The 16,447-nt window shown below is 63.7% G+C and overlaps 2 protein-coding genes across 3 annotated transcripts; one reads left to right on the plus strand and one right to left on the minus strand.

Annotated features, from left to right (window-relative positions):
• Window positions 1-492: 492 nt before the first annotated feature.
• MPEG1 (macrophage expressed 1) lies at window positions 493-3,698 on the plus strand. Its single transcript, XM_009462657.2, has one exon. The coding sequence runs from the start codon at window positions 536-538 to the stop codon at window positions 2,696-2,698; it is 2,163 nt and encodes a 720-aa protein (XP_009460932.1). The 5' UTR covers window positions 493-535; the 3' UTR covers window positions 2,699-3,698.
• A 354-nt stretch (window positions 3,699-4,052) lies between these two features.
• DTX4 (deltex E3 ubiquitin ligase 4) lies at window positions 4,053-15,107 on the minus strand. 2 transcript variants are annotated; one of them, XM_087738553.1, is made up of 9 exons: window positions 14,971-15,107; window positions 9,609-10,332; window positions 8,685-8,746; window positions 8,376-8,537; window positions 8,170-8,231; window positions 7,691-7,843; window positions 6,814-6,975; window positions 6,349-6,438; window positions 4,053-5,951 (listed from the first exon to the last, which is right to left on the minus strand). In XM_087738553.1, the coding sequence occupies exons 2-9, from the start codon at window positions 10,223-10,225 to the stop codon at window positions 5,718-5,720; spliced, it is 1,542 nt and encodes a 513-aa protein (XP_087594679.1). In that variant the 5' UTR covers window positions 10,226-10,332; window positions 14,971-15,107; the 3' UTR covers window positions 4,053-5,717. The 2 variants fall into 2 exon arrangements, with proteins under 2 accessions (XP_087594679.1, XP_087594672.1); XM_087738546.1 differs by lacking the exon at window positions 14,971-15,107 and adding an exon at window positions 13,746-14,097.
• Between the last annotated feature and the right edge of the window lie 1,340 nt (window positions 15,108-16,447).

The raw sequence follows: 16,447 nt of genomic DNA on the forward strand, positions 1-16,447 counted from the left end.
TTCTGCAGAGGAAAGCCTTGGAGTCAGCAGGAAAGCGAAGCCCATGCGACCAGGGCCAGATCTCACCCCGTCATGTGAGCGGGACCCCAAGGCCGTGGGGCCGGGGACAGGTCCCTTGCGTGGCATGAAGGAGCCAGCGTCACCCCGGGGGCAGGGGGGAATTCATCGGGGGGAGTCACCCAAGCGCTGGCCAAGGGAGATGCACACAGTGAAATTCCCTGGGCACAGTGAAGAGCTGAAAGCGAGATTTCTCCCTGCCCCATCCCCTGCAGAGCAGCTTTCATGAGGAGAGGGAGCTTTCGCAGCAGGGAGGCAATGAGCTCTGGGCACCCCTCTACTTTCTGCTCCCCACCTGCTTGTCTCAGCTCCACTCAGTCATTTCTCACATTCGTCAGATCTCACTTCTCCTTTCCCTTTTGTTAATTCAACCCCCAAAAGGAGGAACCACCCAGCAGCTGCACCCCCAGCCAGCTCATTTCCCCAGCTCCCGCCTCACTGCTCAGACGTCTGGTGAGGGCCCTGTGCTGGTTCAGCCATGGGCTGGACGCTGTGGGGGGTCCTGCTCGCCTGGGTGTCGATGGCTTGGGTGAAAGGGGGTGGGCAGTCCCAGGAGCTGTCCTCCTCTGCGGGGTTTCCGGAGTGCAAGAAGGCCCTGAAGCTCCCAAGTCTAGAAGTCCTGCCGGGGGGAGGCTGGGATAACCTCAGGAATTTAGATATGGGCAGAGTCATCAATCTGGGCTACTCGCTGTGCAAGACCACGGAAGACGGATCCTATATCATCCCAGATGAGATCTTCACTATCCCTCGCAAGCAGAGCAACTTGGACATCAACTCTGAGATTATCGAGTCCTGGAAAGATTACCAAAGCATCACCTCTGCCTCCATCAACCTGGAGCTGTCCCTCTTCTCCTCCATCAATGGCAAGTTCTCCTACGACTTCCACCGGACCAAGACCCACCAAGTGAAAGACCATGCTGTCACCACCCGAGTGCAAGTCAGGAACCTGGTTTACACTGTCAAGATCGACCCAGGGGCAGTCCTTGACAAGGGCTTCAAGAAGCAGCTGCTGACAATCGCCAGCCACCTGGAGAACAACCAGACACGGATGGCTGATTTTCTGGCTGAGGTGCTGGTGCTTAACTATGGCACCCACACCATCACCTCCGTGGACGCCGGAGCCAGCTTGGTACAGGAGGATCAGATCAAGGCAACCTTCCTGAAGGACAGCTGGGCCACACGGAGTGCTGTCACCGCCTCGGCCGGCGTGGCCTTCCACAGCATCATCAATGTGAAAAACGACGAGTCCCTGGATATCAGCTCTGGCTTCACCAAGCAGTATCTGGAGAACCGCACGAACTCCAGGGTAGAGAGCATCGGTGGGACCCCCTTTTACCCAGGCATCACCCTCAAGACCTGGCAGGAGGGGATCAGAAACCAGCTGGTGGCTCTCGACCGCTCAGGGCTGCCCCTGTACTTCTTCATCAACCCCAACACCCTGCCAGAGCTGCCCACCCCCATGGTGAAGAAGCTGGCCAGGCGAGTGGAGATGGCTATCCGCCGCTACTACACCTTCAACACCTACCCGGGCTGCACTGATGCCACCTCGCCCAACTTCAACTTCCATGCCAACGCTGATGACGGCTCCTGTGAGGGTGCCATGACCAACTTCACCTTTGGGGGAGTCTTCCAGGAGTGTGCTGGGCTCGCTGGCCCTGACACCAGCACGCTGTGCCGGGGGCTGGAGCAGAAGAACCCCCTCACTGGGGCTTTCTCCTGCCCCACCACCTACACTCCGGTGCTGCTGGGTGTGCAGGAGCGGGAGGAAGGCCACAGCCATCTGGAGTGCCACAACAAGTGCATCCTGGGCATCTTCTGCCACCGCGAGTGCCGGGACATCTTCTGGCTCTCCCGGGTGCAATTCAGTGCCTACTGGTGTGCTGCGAGTGGGCCGGTGGCCCCAAGCTCAGGATACCTCTTTGGGGGGCTGTTCAGTGCCCACAGCGCCAACTCCATCACCAGCGCCCAGTCCTGCCCCTCGGGGTACTTCCCGCTGAAGCTCTTCGATGAGCTCAGGGTGTGCGTGAGCCAGGATTACGAGGGGGGCGGCCAGTATGCAGTGCCCTTTGGGGGCTTCTTCAGCTGCCAGGCAGGGAACCCCTTGGCAGGGCAGCACCAGGGCACCGCCGAGGACCCCCATGCCAAGAGCTGCCCCCCGGGCTTCAGCCAGCACTTGGCGCTCATCAGCGACAGCTGCCAGGTGGAGTACTGTGTCCAGGCTGGCATCTTCACAGGGGGCTCGCTGCCACCCGCCCGCCTGCCACCCTTCACCCGGCCCCCCACCAGCCTGCCGACCATCGACACGGTGCTGGTGAGCAGCGGGGATGGGGACAGCGCTTGGGTCAGGGATGGGCAGAGCCACATGTGGCGGTTGGCCCGGCCAGAAGAGATCCAGCACGCAGCAGAGATGGTGAGGGGCCGGGGCCTGACAGGGGGTGAGGTGGCTGGCATCACGGCAGCAGTCCTGGCGGGGCTAGCCACCATCCTGGCAACGGTCTGCTACAGCCGCTGGAGGTACAAGGTGAGGGGATACCGCGCGATGGGCGAAGGGGACAGCCTGGCCACCGTGAGCCCCGAGGACAGCACTGTGCTGAGCGTGGGCGAGGGGTACCAGCAAGAGCCGGAGGGACCGATGGCGTGAGCGTCCCCTGCCCCCCCGCAGTCGCCAGGCGATGCCTTGTGCCCCAAACCCAGGCAAAGCCCCCTGCCCACCCCCCCTTCCCGAGGCAAAGCTGCGCAGCGCCACCAGCCCCCTGCCCCTCGCCCCCTGGAGCTGAGGGTCCCTGTCCCCACAGAGGCCCCCGGCTCACCCCCCATGGGGCGACAGATGCTCTCACCCTCCACCAGATCCCCAGGCTCCAGCCTTGAGCACCTGGGAGGCTCCATGGCCCTTCGGACATCCGTCCCTGGCTGACCGCAGGGGCCAACTGTCAGGGTCAGCCCCTCATCAGGACCCACCACGATATCCCCCCGCCGGCCCCTGCACCTCCATGGCTGCATCTCCCCCCTCCAATCAGTCCCAGGGCTCTCCAGAGATAAGCGAATTTCCCCTCCACTGCAAGCCATGCCCCAGCCGTCCCCCCACCCCAAAACCAAAAAAAGGGAACCCAGAACCCTTCAACAAGTTGCTGGGGACACTGGGGCGCCCAAGGAGAAGGAAACCCTGAGCACAGCCAACTTCTTCCCCCCAGGCTGGCCCCAAAAAGCCAAGGGAAGCTGCGCACCCCCCCCCCCCTTCCCCAACACACAGGAACACCAGCAGGGCTCAAGCGTGTCCATGGTGGAGACTTCTACTGGTAAAAACATTGGGTCAGGAGGCGTGCTGGGCCCTGACCCCTGGGAAAAGACCCCCGGCCCTCCAAGCCCAGAGAAGCCCCCAGCTACTGCAGGCACCCAGGCCCAGCGCAGACGGCATTAGCAATGCTTCGCCTAGCGGGAAAGGAGGGAGTGGAGGGGCCCCGTGGAGACGTGCACGGAGCTAGCCACCGACCTCTGCCCGCTGCAACCAGAGGGCAACCCCCGTCTCCATGTATATCTATCGGGATAGATATACACACGCATGCAGAAGGCACGGATCAGTTTTATTTCAGCCAGCAACTAATTGCGTAGGCAACACGGCATTAAAAAAGAAAAAAAAGTAACGTGAAAAGACTGTGTCACATTAAGAGCCGTCAGGCCAGCACCCGGGGAGGGTGGGGGACCCCCCCTCCTTCCTCCCCCAGATCATGGGAGGGTTTTGCATAGCTCCAGTCAGGGTTTTTCTGCAGTGGGGGAAGCCCAGGGCTCAGAGACATCGCACTGCTGCAGCGCTGCCCAAAAAGGGTGCTTTCCCGGGGAAAGAGGTTTTCTCACTTGAGGTAGAAAATAACATCCCATGCTGGGGACAGAACAGTGCAAAGGGGCATCAGGGGGACAAGGGGTGCCTGGCCCCCCCATGGTGCCCCCTCACTCGCCTGGCCACACAGACGACGGACAGAAGACAACAGAGAGGCCAGGCCGTGCAGGGACAGCGAACGTCCCCTGCCATCCGCTTTATTGACCCCCACCCCCTCCTCCGCAGGGCAGCCGGCTGGGGGAGACGCACACCCCAGGCCGGGGAGAGAAAAAACAGTGACAACAGAACGATGCACAGCAGGACGGGTCCCCCTCCCACATCACCATCCCCTGCGACAGAGGGCAAGGCGACCCCCCCAGGAAAACCAGGAGGGGAATGCAACACAACGGGCTAGGAGGCTCCAGCTCCCCAGGGAGCAACAGTGCAGGGCTGGGGGCAGCCTGGGCAGTGGCGGGTGCTGCCACCCACTCTGCTCTCCGACTCTGGGGGTCTCACGGGACAGGGCCAGGAGCGCAGCCAGCCCCTGCCAATGGGGAGAGTGTCCGCAGAGCAGCCCCCAAAGCTGGGGGGACCTCCCTGGCACCCTGTGACAGCTCACTCTGAGAGGCCCTATGAAGTCCCCTGGGGGCTGGCAGGGACCACAAGATGCCATGCAACTCCCCCCCACCCCCATCACCAACAGTCCCCTCCCCACGCCAACCCCCCTGGCCCCAGCCCAAAACCGCCGCGCCAAGCCCCTGCCAGCCAGCCACCCCCCACCCCCCAAGGTCTCCCCAGGGACCGCTGGGGATGGTGCTGAGACCCAGCAGGAAGAGGAACAAGAGGAACGGTTCCCACCCACACCCATGCCTGGCCCCACAGGGACCCACAGGCAACAGCCCTACCGAGGGGCACTGACCTCCTTCGGGGTGGGGTGTCCCCACAGTTGGGGAGCAGTGCTGTCCCCGTCCCATCCCCTCCCAGGCACCACCGGGCTCAGCCCCCAGTCTGGCCGCAGCATCGCATTCTCCCAGCCCACCTCTCAAAACGCGACCGCCGACATGTACATATATATGCCAAACCCCCAAAACACGAGGTATATAAAAATTCAACGCGGGGACACCCCTATACGAACAGTTCAAGGAACCCACTACAGGGGGTTGGGAGACAGGCCAAGAAACGTGCTCCTCGCCCCCCTTCCTACCACCCCCCGGCCCCTCCCCGGCACAGGGCGGGGGGGGGCAGCCCAGACAAGAGGACCCTGCAGGGCACAGCTCAGACACAACCAAGAGGAGAAGGGGGCACGGAGCTGGGGAGCCAGCCGAGGCAGACTGCGGCTCCCCCAACCTCCGTGGACACAGGAGACCAGTGGGGAGGTACCGGACAGGACAAATGAACGAACAGATGGCTGAGGGACGAGGCACAGCGAGGGGGACTCCCATGGCCCCCGCTCTTCCCCACAGGCCACGTCCCAGCCCCAGGTGGGTGTCAGGGGCATCGGACCAGGCTGGAACCATCCAATGGACGAGGAGGGAAGGGAGGCTGGCACCCCCCAAGCCCTCAGCACAGCGGGGATAGGACACCGGCCGGAGGGGATGGCCAGGCCAGCATGAAGCCCCACAACTCTGTGCGGGGGGGCTCCCTCCCCACGGGAGTGAAGGGGATGGCCAAAAGGACCTTCTCCCGCATTCCCAGCCAGCCTGGGGATGCTCCCACTGGACGGGTTTCATCGGGAGCAGGGGGGCTCCAGGTGCCCCCTGCAAAGCCCCCAGACAGGTTTCTCCAGCAGCTTTATCCTTGCGGGGGGTGGCACGGGCACCCTTTCCCTTGCCTCCCTGCCACGGTCTCAGTCCTTCTCCTGTGCCAGGCTCTCCTCCGTGATGCCCTGGGCCGCAAGCTCTGCCAGGACATTGTCCAGGTAGTTGATGTCGGGGTAGCCGTGGCCAGTGAGGTTGGAGCCGAACTCTGTCTTGTGGTGTATCTCGTTCCAGATCACCGTGTCCGACTCGCCTGTGGTGCTGGAGGTCCCGATGGCAAAGATCAAGCGCCGGTCCCAGGCTACCAGCAGCAACTTCAGTACCTGTGGAGGGGAGAGATGGGGCAGGCAGCAAGGCAAACGTGGAGGCAGGAGGAAGCACCCACTTCTGCTAAGGGCACGCCTGAGCATCCTGGTACGCCCCAGCAATGTGGGCAACCCACAGCCAAGCCCTCCCAGAGAGCTTGGGATCCCAGCATGGGGTCCTACCCCAACCAAAATAGCGGAACCAGGCTGCCAGAGCTCCCCCAGCGCATGGGAACGTCACTGGGCTCCTGCAGAGCATGCCAGATGGGCTATGGGGAAAACCTCCACCCAGATTTGCCTGCATAAGCCCTATCTGCTTTTCCCCGTGCTCCAAACAGCTGTTCACTCCCTCTCCCCCTTGATATGCCCTTGAGCATGCCTTGGCCAGCTTGAGCTGCCCGGGTGAGCCCCTCACCTTTCTGCCCTTCTCGCTGTCCGGCAGGTAGCAGTGCCGGGGGAAGCCGCGGGCGGTGAAGCTCTTCCCGGGGTTTGGATGCTCTGGTCCCTGCAGCGTGTGGAGTGGGAGAGGAACAAAACCCTTTTGGAGCTCAGAAGGATGCTCTGGGCACAACCCCCCAGCCTCAGTGGACGCAGAGCTGCTCGCTGCTGTGCTGGGCAGCCACACTCCAGCACGGTGGCCCTAAATGCCACCACCCTCCCTGCCACCAAGCAGATGGGGCCAACGCTTTCATGCAGATGTACCCCAGGCTTCCCACAACATCCTTACGGACACACACCTCCCGAGACATCATTGAACCCGGAGCCCTGAGTCAAGGCATGAGCTGCAGCATTACCCGGGGGTGACGCAGCGGGGACAAGGTCCACCAGCCCCCACAGGGGACCACCCATGTACACCCCTGGGCGTAGGGCCGGGCCGCACCTGCACCCCCGGGGGGATGTTGTAGATGATGCGGATGGTTTTGCAGTCAGAGTGGCCAGGCAGCGCGTGAGGGATGATGTGATACTCCATCTTCCCAGGGGGCTGTGTCCCCGTCTTCACACCATAGATGGTTTTGCAGGTGGGACACTGCAGGCTCCCATCCTGAGAGCAGGAAAAGAGGGAAACATAATGAAACCGGTGTCCCCCAGCATCGAGCCAGACTGGGCGCTTTGTCCCTGAGCAGTACTGAATGCCGTATTCATCATGAAAATAGTCATTTCAAAAACACTCAGGAAGCAGGGGGTAGGGCTGGAACAATTTGCTACAGCGACCCAACTTCAACCAAAAACCCGAGGTCTGCATTTCTCTTCCTCATCAGTTTTACAGTCCTCACTACTTTCCCTGCCTCTGTTTTGGGTTTTTAATTTTTTTTTTTTCAAAGAGGGAAAGATAATAAATATTAAAAACCCCCAAGCAATGTGAAATGCATTTTCCTGGGAATGTCGAGCACAAGAGCCATTTGCAGGGGGCTCAGGAAAGCCCACCTGCGGCTGGAAAAGCACTGCCCGATGCCAGATGCCAAGTAGCTCTGCTCAAACATGCAGGGATCAAAGTTCGCCACCACTAACCCTGGGAAGGAAAGCAAGGATATAAAACTGAGCATAGTGGGGGAAAACACACCCACGCAACCCTGGTTTCTGATTTAACGGTCCCAAAATGCTTGCTGCTGATAAAAATTAAACTCTCCATTAGGGCGGGGAGGTCAGACCCCTCTGGGGCAGCAGGGCTCGAGCACCGTCCCACTGAGGGCAGGTGGAGCTCAGCACAGGTCGCCGAGCCAGGGGCTCGGGCATCCCCCAGGGCTGCAGCCTTGCACCTTGTTGCCGTTGTTGTACATGGCGACCAGGCAATGGAGGTGGAAGACGTGGCCACATTTCACCAGCTTCCCCACGAGGTCGGGTTTGACGGCCGGCTGGGGTCCCTTGTAGCCAGAGGGTGCAGAGAGGCGCTCCATGCAGATGGTGCAGTCCTGCGCAGAAGGGGAGGAGAGGGGTCAGACGGATGGATGCAGCCGGAGCCTCGCCAAGGACACGGGGCTGATGAGCTGCCCTGCTCTTGCCCAGGGACCAGCGCCCACCCCTGGTGCCGTGCCATCACCCCGGGCCACCGCAGGGGCCAGCCAACACGTGCATGCGGCACACAGCCCCTCTTCGGAGGAGGGCAGGGACAGGGCAGAGCCATGAAGGGTGGCAGGAGACCCCTGCACGGCGCAGGGGCATCGCCCTTGTCCCCAGTGACTCCTCCCAGAGCAAAGCACCCCAGGGACACCCCACTGCAATCCCCCATTGCTCGCACCTCATCCAGCGGATGCCGCACCTTCTGCAGGTATTTTTTCAGTACCTCCTCTGGGGTTTTACCTGTGGGAGAGCAAGAGTCAGAGGGGGCGGAGGGCAGCCCGGGGGAACCCACTGCTGGGGGCAACAGGAGGAGACAGGAGAACAGGGGAACCAGGTAGAGAAGGGGGGACAGGAACAGGGGCCAAGCGGCAAAGTGCCTCTCACCCTTCTTGGCCTGCTTCTTGGTGGTCTTGCGGCAGGTGTGGGAGATGCCAGGGATGGTCTGGATCTCGCTCTTGCTGACGGGCGGGGGGTGCAGCACCAGCTTGGGGGGCCGTGTCAGGCAGACGGGCAGCCCGGCCGCACTCATTAGGATCCCCGTGATCCCTGGGTGAGGGGGTTCGAAATGGCACTGAGCCAGCGTCACCCCAAACCCCAGATGTTCCCCCAAAAACCACCCCACTGGGGCCGACTCCCCCCCGGGGAGGCGAGCACCCGCGGGCACCAGGCACCCTGCTGCAGCCCCATTCTCACCTGCCAGTGCTGGGTTGACGGGGCTGGAGCCAGTGAGGTTCTTCACGGGGACAGTGGGGACCCTGCGAGGAGCCAGCAGAGACCACGTCAGGGCCGGCGGCAGGCACCCACGTCCCCATAGCCCCCGGGGGCCAGACAAAAGTTGCCTGAGCAACTGCACGGGGCCTGGCTGGAAATAGAGAATCCCCCGACGGGGCGACGTGCCCCCCCTGCCCAACCGCCGCCTTTTCTCTCGCTCTTTAGAAACCCCGCCTGTGTCTCCATTCACTGCCCCTTTTTGTCACCGTTCCCCGAGCTGGTCTGTTGTTGTTTTTTTTCCTCTTTTCTCCTATGGCCACGTCGCTGCCGCAGCTCTTTCCCCCACCTCCCCTTGGGGCTCTCTTCCATGGGAAAGTTTCCTGGCGGGTCAGGAGCAGAGGGAAGGGGGAGGATGGAGAGGGAGAGGAAAGGGGCCAGGCTGCGACAGAAGGCTGACGGCAGAGCCAAACAAAGAGGAGAAACAGGCTCATTAAATGCCCACCTCCTCCAAAGAATGTGTCTTCGGAGGGTGGGGGTCTGGAGGGACCCCTTCTCTTGGGGCCTGAATGGCTTTTCTTTGGGCCTTTCGCAGTTCCCCACCCATCCCCTGTCACCAAGAAAAAGAGCAGCCTCAGCCTACTCATTGAGATGCAGGAGCCACCCTGTGCACGCTCCAGTCCCCGGGCACCCACGGGGAAGGTGAGGGGCCCAGGACAGCCCTCTGCCCATGGGAGGGTGGGGACCGCCAAGGTCCGTCTCCCATCAGGCTCGGGGGCGATAGCACCCCTGCAGTGGGGAGCCCCACAGGGCTGCGGCTCCTCTGTGCCCTGGGGAGGGGGAAAAAAAAATCACGCTGACCCCGTTCTCCCCCCAGCTACCCTCTCGCTTGCACGCGGCCGGACTCACCCAGAGGCAATGAGCACTCGGGACTGGGCGATGGCCAGGCGCTGGAGGTGGCTGCGGTTCAGGGTGCCGAGGCCAGGATGGGATGCCTTGCTGCTGCCCGCGCCGGGGGGGCTGGCGGTGGAGCTGGCCGAGCTCAAGGCAGGCGTGCTGGCTGCCTGCCGCCGGCCCCCTTGGGCTGCCAGCGGCTTCAGCGAGCCACGCACCGCAGTCATACCGTCAGGCGCCTTGGCCCCTGGGGCCGGCACCGGGGCTTTGGGAGCGGTGGGTGGCGCAGGGGGGGCTTTGCGGGGCTGCAGGGTGGCAGTGCCAGGGCCAGCAGCTGACACGGTGGCTTTGACGCTCATGACCAGGAGGCACTGGGGACAGGCGCAGGCAGGGACCGGGGGGGCTGCCGCTGCCCCGGGGCTGGCCGGCCAGGACTGTGACTTGGGCAGGGTGCCCGAGACCAGTGGGTAGACCATGTCAAGGCGGCGGCGAACACGGCGCTTGCGCTGGGTCTGCCGGTTGATCTGGCCCATGGTGGCAAAGTCAATGACATAGCAGAAGCCGATGGCGCTCAGGTCCACCCAGGGGTGCTGCTTCTCATAGGCACGCTGGATGGTGATGCCCACGTCCATGTCGTAGGGTGTCCACGACCCGCTGTCGTTCTCCCACTCCCACACGACTCCCTTGCCCGGTGCTGACGATGGGTCGTAGTAGCTGCGCCGGACAGGGCGGATAGTGCCTGAGGGAGGGTGAGAGATGCTGTCAGGCCCTGGTGCCAGCACCCACTTGCAGGCAGGGAGCGAAACCACCCCAACCTGCCCCACCGGTGCTGTTCGGCACAGGGACAGGACGGCTTTCCAGCTCAGCTATTGTCCCCACCCTGCCAGAGGACTCGTGCGCCTTGGTTTCCCCAGGCCACTGCGGGCAAGCCGCCCTGCTGCCGGCGCACTCGAAGGGCCAGGGAGCCCCTGCGCTGTACACGCACGGCACTGGGGTGCACCCCCCAGTGTGACCGGGGTGAGGGAAGTGCAGATTTCACCCCCATCGGTCTACGGTGGCGGCCACCCTCCCAGCCCCAGTGTGCAGCTACTCAGCCCTGACGGGGAAACACAGAACCACAAGCCTGGCCGCTCCAACCTGCTCCTAGGGACCTCCTGTGGGAGCCTGATGAAACCAGGCACGTAGGCACCGGAGTCCTGCAGGGCCTGCCACAGCCCTGTCACCCTCTCAGCTCCAGACCGGGACAGGGGAATAAAAGATTTAAGGGGCAGCTCTCAGCCCTGCAGCGGTGACATGCGCAGGCACCCATGTGCACAGGGGAGCGGGGCTTGCACCAGCCCCACCGTCTACAGCTGCCAAACCGGCCCGTGACGAAAACCTAACCCATGGCACAGGGAAAATCCCCGCGAAGCTGAGCAAAGGGGTTCGAGCAGGGCCCCACGCCCAGCTCCTGCTCCCCCATCAGCAAGCGTTAAGAGTGGGATGAGAGCGCAAAGCACAAAGGCTTTGTGGCTTGCATCCTTATTTTTGCTAGGCGTTTCCTTTCCCACCGCTCCCAGTCAACTAGGATGCATTCAAAGCACAGACACAAATTTTGGAAACTCCTACAATGAGGAGAAAGCCTTCATCTTTGGGATGTTTCATGGCACAGCAGGGCAGGCTGAACACGGCTGGGCTGAGCCTCAGGGTCCCATCCTGAGCACGGTACTAGCGCCCAGAGTTGTTGGGTTAATAGGCGGGATGGGCGCACAAGCATCGCTGCCTCCGTGCTCTTCTGCAAAACCCCACGGCTCGGCCCTGCTGCCAGCGGTAGGAACAAGAAAACTCAAAGAGAAGAAATAATAAGCCTGCTTCTTCCAGCTTTTCATCACGTGTCTTGCAAAGCCTGCAAGAATTTCAGTCCCTTTTCACCCCCACCTCTCTGCTGGGAGCAACGGCCACAGTCAGTCCCCACGCAGGACCACTTCCCAGGAAAAAGTGGGCTAAAAAGGAAAAGATGTTTCTTAGCGCTAATGACAGGTGCACATCAAGCACCCTGATACAGAGAATGGGGTGCAGCTGCACCCCAGGCAAGCCAGGCCACCCGTCCCCGTCCGGCGAAGGGGCACCCGGGAGAGAAAAGCCGCCGGCGTTGGCAGCACAAAGCGGGGCTGGAGGGGAGCGGGACGGTGATTTATCCTAATCCGGCACGAGGCGGGGAGGGCAGCAGTGGCGGCATGCGGCATCTGGCGGTCCCCGGGCGGAGGTGTGGGAACGCCGCGCGTCCCTCCAGCCCAGCGCGGCCAGCCGGCCTCCCATTCAGCAGGGGAAGAAAAGGGACAATAGCTATTCAGGGCCTGCCAGGGTCGCGACCCCCCCAAATCAGAGCTGTTTAATGACCCAAAATACCAACATCCCCAGCAACCCAGGGAGAGACAGAACAATCGCCCTTTCAGGCCTCCTCCCTGGGCGACAATAGCCCTCAGAGGCTGGCCCCCAGCCCTGCCGCAGAGGTCCCCTGTCCCCACACCCCCGGGCAGGGGAGGGTCCCTGCCAGCCCCAGGGCTGCTGGGAGAAGGAGGACAAAGGAGGGTGCCTAGCACCCTGCTGCACCCAGCACCCCCTGTCCCAGGGACAAGGGATAGTGGCTGGTCCCCTTCCCATGGCCATCACAGGGGTGCTGGGGGGCACAATCCCCTGTGCCAACCTCTCCCCCATGGGTGCCTGTGCCCCACACCCCAGACAACCCAGGGCCATATGTGCCGCACCACCTTGGGAATCCCTCCACAGCCCCACCACCCTGGCGACCCCCATGCCTGCTCGTTGCCCCCCCACCCCCGAATACCCCCCTTTACCTGTCCAAGCCACCATCCTGGGGACCCCCCACCCGCCTGTGTCCTCCCTGAGCATCCCCCCACCTGCCTGTGCCCCCACCCTGGACACCCCCATGGGCTGCTGTGACCCAGAGCAGGATTTGGCCCCCAAGCACTGTACAGCACCGGGCCCTTGGGGTTGATGGCGGCTCAGAGGGAGCTGGGCAGGGCCCTGGAAAAGGTCTGCAGGGGATGGGCTCCGCGCACAAAGGGGCTGCGGGCCGGGAGAGGAAAAGGCCACAGTGTGCGATGGGTGCCAGGGAGGTGCAGCAGGGAGGAGGCTGGGCACCACGACCCCGTAAGGGACCAGGAACGCGCGGGCAGGGCCGGGCAGCATGGGATACGGCAAGCACCTGGGGACCGGGTGGGATGGCATAATGCAAGCTGGCAGCGGGCAACCCCCGGCAGCGTGGGCTTGGGGAGCAGCAGGCAGGGCTGGGCAGCGAGGAGCAGAACTGTGCAATTCCAGGGCAGACAGAGCAGGGCGGCGCAAGGCAAATCCAGATGCAGTATGGGACCGGGCAACAGAATCCAGGATCAGGCAGTACAACGCAGCGCGGCGCCCAGCAGCACAGCGCAGTACAGGCAGCAACGCGATGGCAGAGCGGGCAATGGGACGTAACGCAGGGCAAGGCGCCACGATGCAATATGGGACTGAGAAAGGCAGCGCAATACAACCCAGCTCCAGATCAGGCAGTGCAATGCAGTATGGGACCCGGCAGCACAGCATTGTGCAACACCGTGCAATGCAATTCCAGGTCAGGCAGCGCTGTGCAATACTGGACCTGGCAGCAAAGCGCTGCACGGTGCGACTCTAAGCCAACCAGTGCGGTGCAACAAGGGACCTGGACATGCAGAGCAAATCCAGATCAGTCACGTCAGGCAGGAAAGCACCTGCGCGGGCAGGGCAGCACGGGGCCTGGCGCCACAACCCCGCGCAGCGCGGTGCAGCGAGGGGCCAGGACAGGGCAGCGCCGGAGGGGACCCGGCAGCACAGCGCGGCGCGATGCCGCTGCAGAGCGGGGAGCGCGAACGGTGCGGGGCCGGGCAGCGCTGGGAGGCGCAGCACGGAGCAACGCAGCTCTGGAGCGGGGAGCGCTGCGCAACGCCAGGCCGGGGAGCCCGCTGCAACGTGCAGCCGGGCAGGGCTGCGCGGCACCCGGCGATGCAAAGCGGCGCAGAGCAAGGCCACCGCAGCCCGGGGAGCCCGGCGCAGGGCCCGGCCGGGCCGGGCAGGGCAGGGCAGGCCGGGACAGGGGTCGGCGGCGCGGCGGCCCCCCCCCCCCCCGGGCTGACTCACCGGTGTCCTGGCGGAACTGGTGCATGGACTGCAGGTCGATGATGTAGGGCGCCAGGCGGCTGTCGGCCTGGCCCAGCACCACGCTGCCGCCCGCCCGCGGCCCGGCGCGGGCCACCGCCTCGATGTGGTGGCTGACGGCCGGGCTGTAGGGCCGCCACCGCCCGTGCTCGTTCAGCCATTCCCACACCACCACGGCCGAGGCCAGCAGCATGGCTCCGCCGCCCCGGCCCGCCGCCTCCCCCGGCTCGGGCTCGGGCTCCGGCTCCGGCTCCCCGCCGCAGACGCCCCGCGGCCGCTGCAGCCCGCCCCGCCGGCACTCGCATGCCCGGCGCGGCGCAGGGCTCTGCCCGCCCCCGCCCCGGGGCCGGCCGCGAGCGGGCGCGGAGCGAGGCCGCCCCTCAGCGCCGCAGCGCCGCTGCCCGGGCGGCGGCGGCAGGCGGGAAGCGGCGCCCCCGCCCGCGGCGAGAGCGCGGAGGGGCGGGGCGCCCCTGACGTCACCGCGCCCGGCCCCGGCCCGGCGGCCCCGAGCCTCGCGCCGGGGCCGGGGGGGGGGGCGGGGAGCGCGGCCGGGAGGAACCATTCCCGCCGGGGGGGGGGGGGCGGCTGGGCGCGGCTCGGCCCTGCGCGCCCCGCGGACCCCGTACCCCACTCCAGGACCCCCGCCCGGCACCCCGGGACCCCTCCCAGTGCCCCCCGCACCCCCACCCTGCACCCCTGAGACCCCAGTGTCCCTGCACCCCCACCCTGCACCCTTGGGACCCCTCCCAGCACTCCCTGTACCCCAACCCTGCACCCCTGAGACCCCAGTGCCCCCTGCACCCCCACCCTGCAGCCCAAGGACCCTCCGGTGCTCCCCGCACCCCTAACCAAGTCTGCAGCCCAGGTGCTGCAGGGAGACCCCGGTGTGCACCCATCCCTGCGTGCCACCCCGGCCCCAAGCCCGCCAGCAAGGGGAAGCTGGGTGTTGGGGGGTCGCACGCCCGACCCAAGGTGGGCTCTCGGGGCCAGACCCTGCTTCACACACCGTGACGGTGAAACGTGGTCCGAGAGCTTCGACCATCCCCTTCCCCGGGCTGCAGTGCCCATGGGGAGCGGCCCAGTGAGCGGCGCCGGCCATGGCCCGTGACACACGAAAATGGGTTCACAGCCCAAAATCACCACGTGCCTCAAGGGGCACCTGGGCCGTAACCACCACTCCTGGACCTCAGCTCTCCCAGCTGCTTACCACAGTTTAGTTTCCCTAGGAAGTGCTTTTTGAGGAGATTTCATGCACCTTCAGCCTGGCATGAGGCTGCGAATCCCTCTGGGTGCTCCTCGGACTTAGGCATGCCTTGGCAGCCTGGTGGCTTTGCCGTGCAAACCGAAAACGGTGTAACCACACCCCGCGTGCTCCTACCGGCGGTGCGACACAGGCACCTCTGCTTTACGGTGACTCCCTGGGACCGGAGCAGCTGGTGCTGGCCCTTCCCTGCAGCTCAAAAAAAAGTTCATCCTGAGCTTGTTCTTCCACTGAGCCTCACAAGCAGCATCCCAGGGCAGCCCTGAACGGCAGGGTGTCGGCGACAGGCAAGTGCTGGCATCAGGCCTCACCTCATTTAGTGCCCAGACACACAAAACGTTAATTTTCTTGGATATTAAACAAAACACCCATCATTGCCTGGTTCAGGGAGAGCTGTACAAATCGCATCCATGTCCCACACGGATGGGTTTCCCAGCACCGACAAATCCCCTGGTCCACGTCAGCTCAGAGGGCGACTCATCCCCAGGACACGGCCTGCGGCGCTGCTGCACACGTTGCTGAGCTCCTGGCGGCCAGTGCAGCTCCTCTCCTGACAAACCTGTTTCCCGGGCACTGCCCAGCCCGCTGAGCGTCCACCAGCGGCACTTGCGGTGAGAAACCATTAGGCAAGACCTAAATAGAGGAAGAAAAGAAGGGAGGAAAAAAAAGGGGGGAAAGAAACAGGTGGGGACTAACTGCGGCGATGCCAGCTGGCGAGCGCCATGGTGAGAGAGGAGGAGGTGAACCGCGGAAGTTCAAGCAAATCTCTCCTTCTTCCAGCTCACCCTCGGAGACATGCAGGGCCACGCTCGAAGCGCGTTTTCCTGCAAGAAGGGAGGGCTCCTGGCTCTTCCCAGTAAGGCAGCGTGGCGGCCGAGAGCCACTCCTCCGGGTTTTCACCTGCTCCTTTGGGGCAGGGGAGTGCAGCCAAGGCCATGACGGGGAAATCCTTTCCGCTGACTCAGGCGTGAGGAAAAGGTTTTCCTGCTATTAAAAAGGAAAGCGTTGATGAACGTTCCCCCCCCGCCCCAGCTCAGGATCAAAAAGTCAGGAGCCAGCACTGCAATGCTGGCGCAGAACAGCGCAAGGGGTCGGGTGAGCTGGTGGGACTGGTACAGCTGAACCCCACCTGCCTCCGGTGCACGGTGGGCGAGGGGCAATTTATTCTCTCCTAGTGCCCAGCGCCGATGCCGGCATCCAAGTACAGGCATGCCTGAGGTCAGGGAGCAGCCTCAGTCGGCTTAAAGCCTTTCCAACCCCACAAAGCGTGCCCAACCCAACCACACGTTAAACTCAAACATTTATTTTTTAAAATTAAACACATCCGAGGGTTGGTTTTGGTGGCTCCTTCCCTGCTGCAATTCGGGAGCGCAGCCCTGCCCCCCCCTTCCCTGTTCCCACCAGCACGGCAAATGCTTTCTCT

This window comes from Nipponia nippon, unplaced genomic scaffold (assembly GCF_047370975.1).
Source record: "Nipponia nippon isolate SJK-2023a ecotype South Korea unplaced genomic scaffold, ASM4737097v1 scaffold_10, whole genome shotgun sequence".
NCBI lineage: Eukaryota > Metazoa > Chordata > Aves > Pelecaniformes > Threskiornithidae > Nipponia > Nipponia nippon.

Excerpts from the sequence above, each read along its gene's own strand:
- MPEG1 (XM_009462657.2), top strand. The coding sequence starts at position 536 with ATGGGCTGGACGCTGTGGGGGGTCCTGCTCGCCTGGGTGTCGATGGCT.
- DTX4 (XM_087738546.1), bottom strand. The coding sequence starts at position 13,956 with ATGCTGCTGGCCTCGGCCGTGGTGGTGTGGGAATGGCTGAACGAGCAC. Across the intron at positions 10,333-13,745 it reads CCAGTTCCGCCAGGACACCG|GCACTATCCGCCCTGTCCGG; the intron begins GTGAGTCAGCCC and ends ACCCTCCCTCAG. Across the intron at positions 7,844-8,169 it reads TGCGGCATCCGCTGGATGAG|GACTGCACCATCTGCATGGA; the intron begins GTGCGAGCAATG and ends CCTTCTGCGCAG.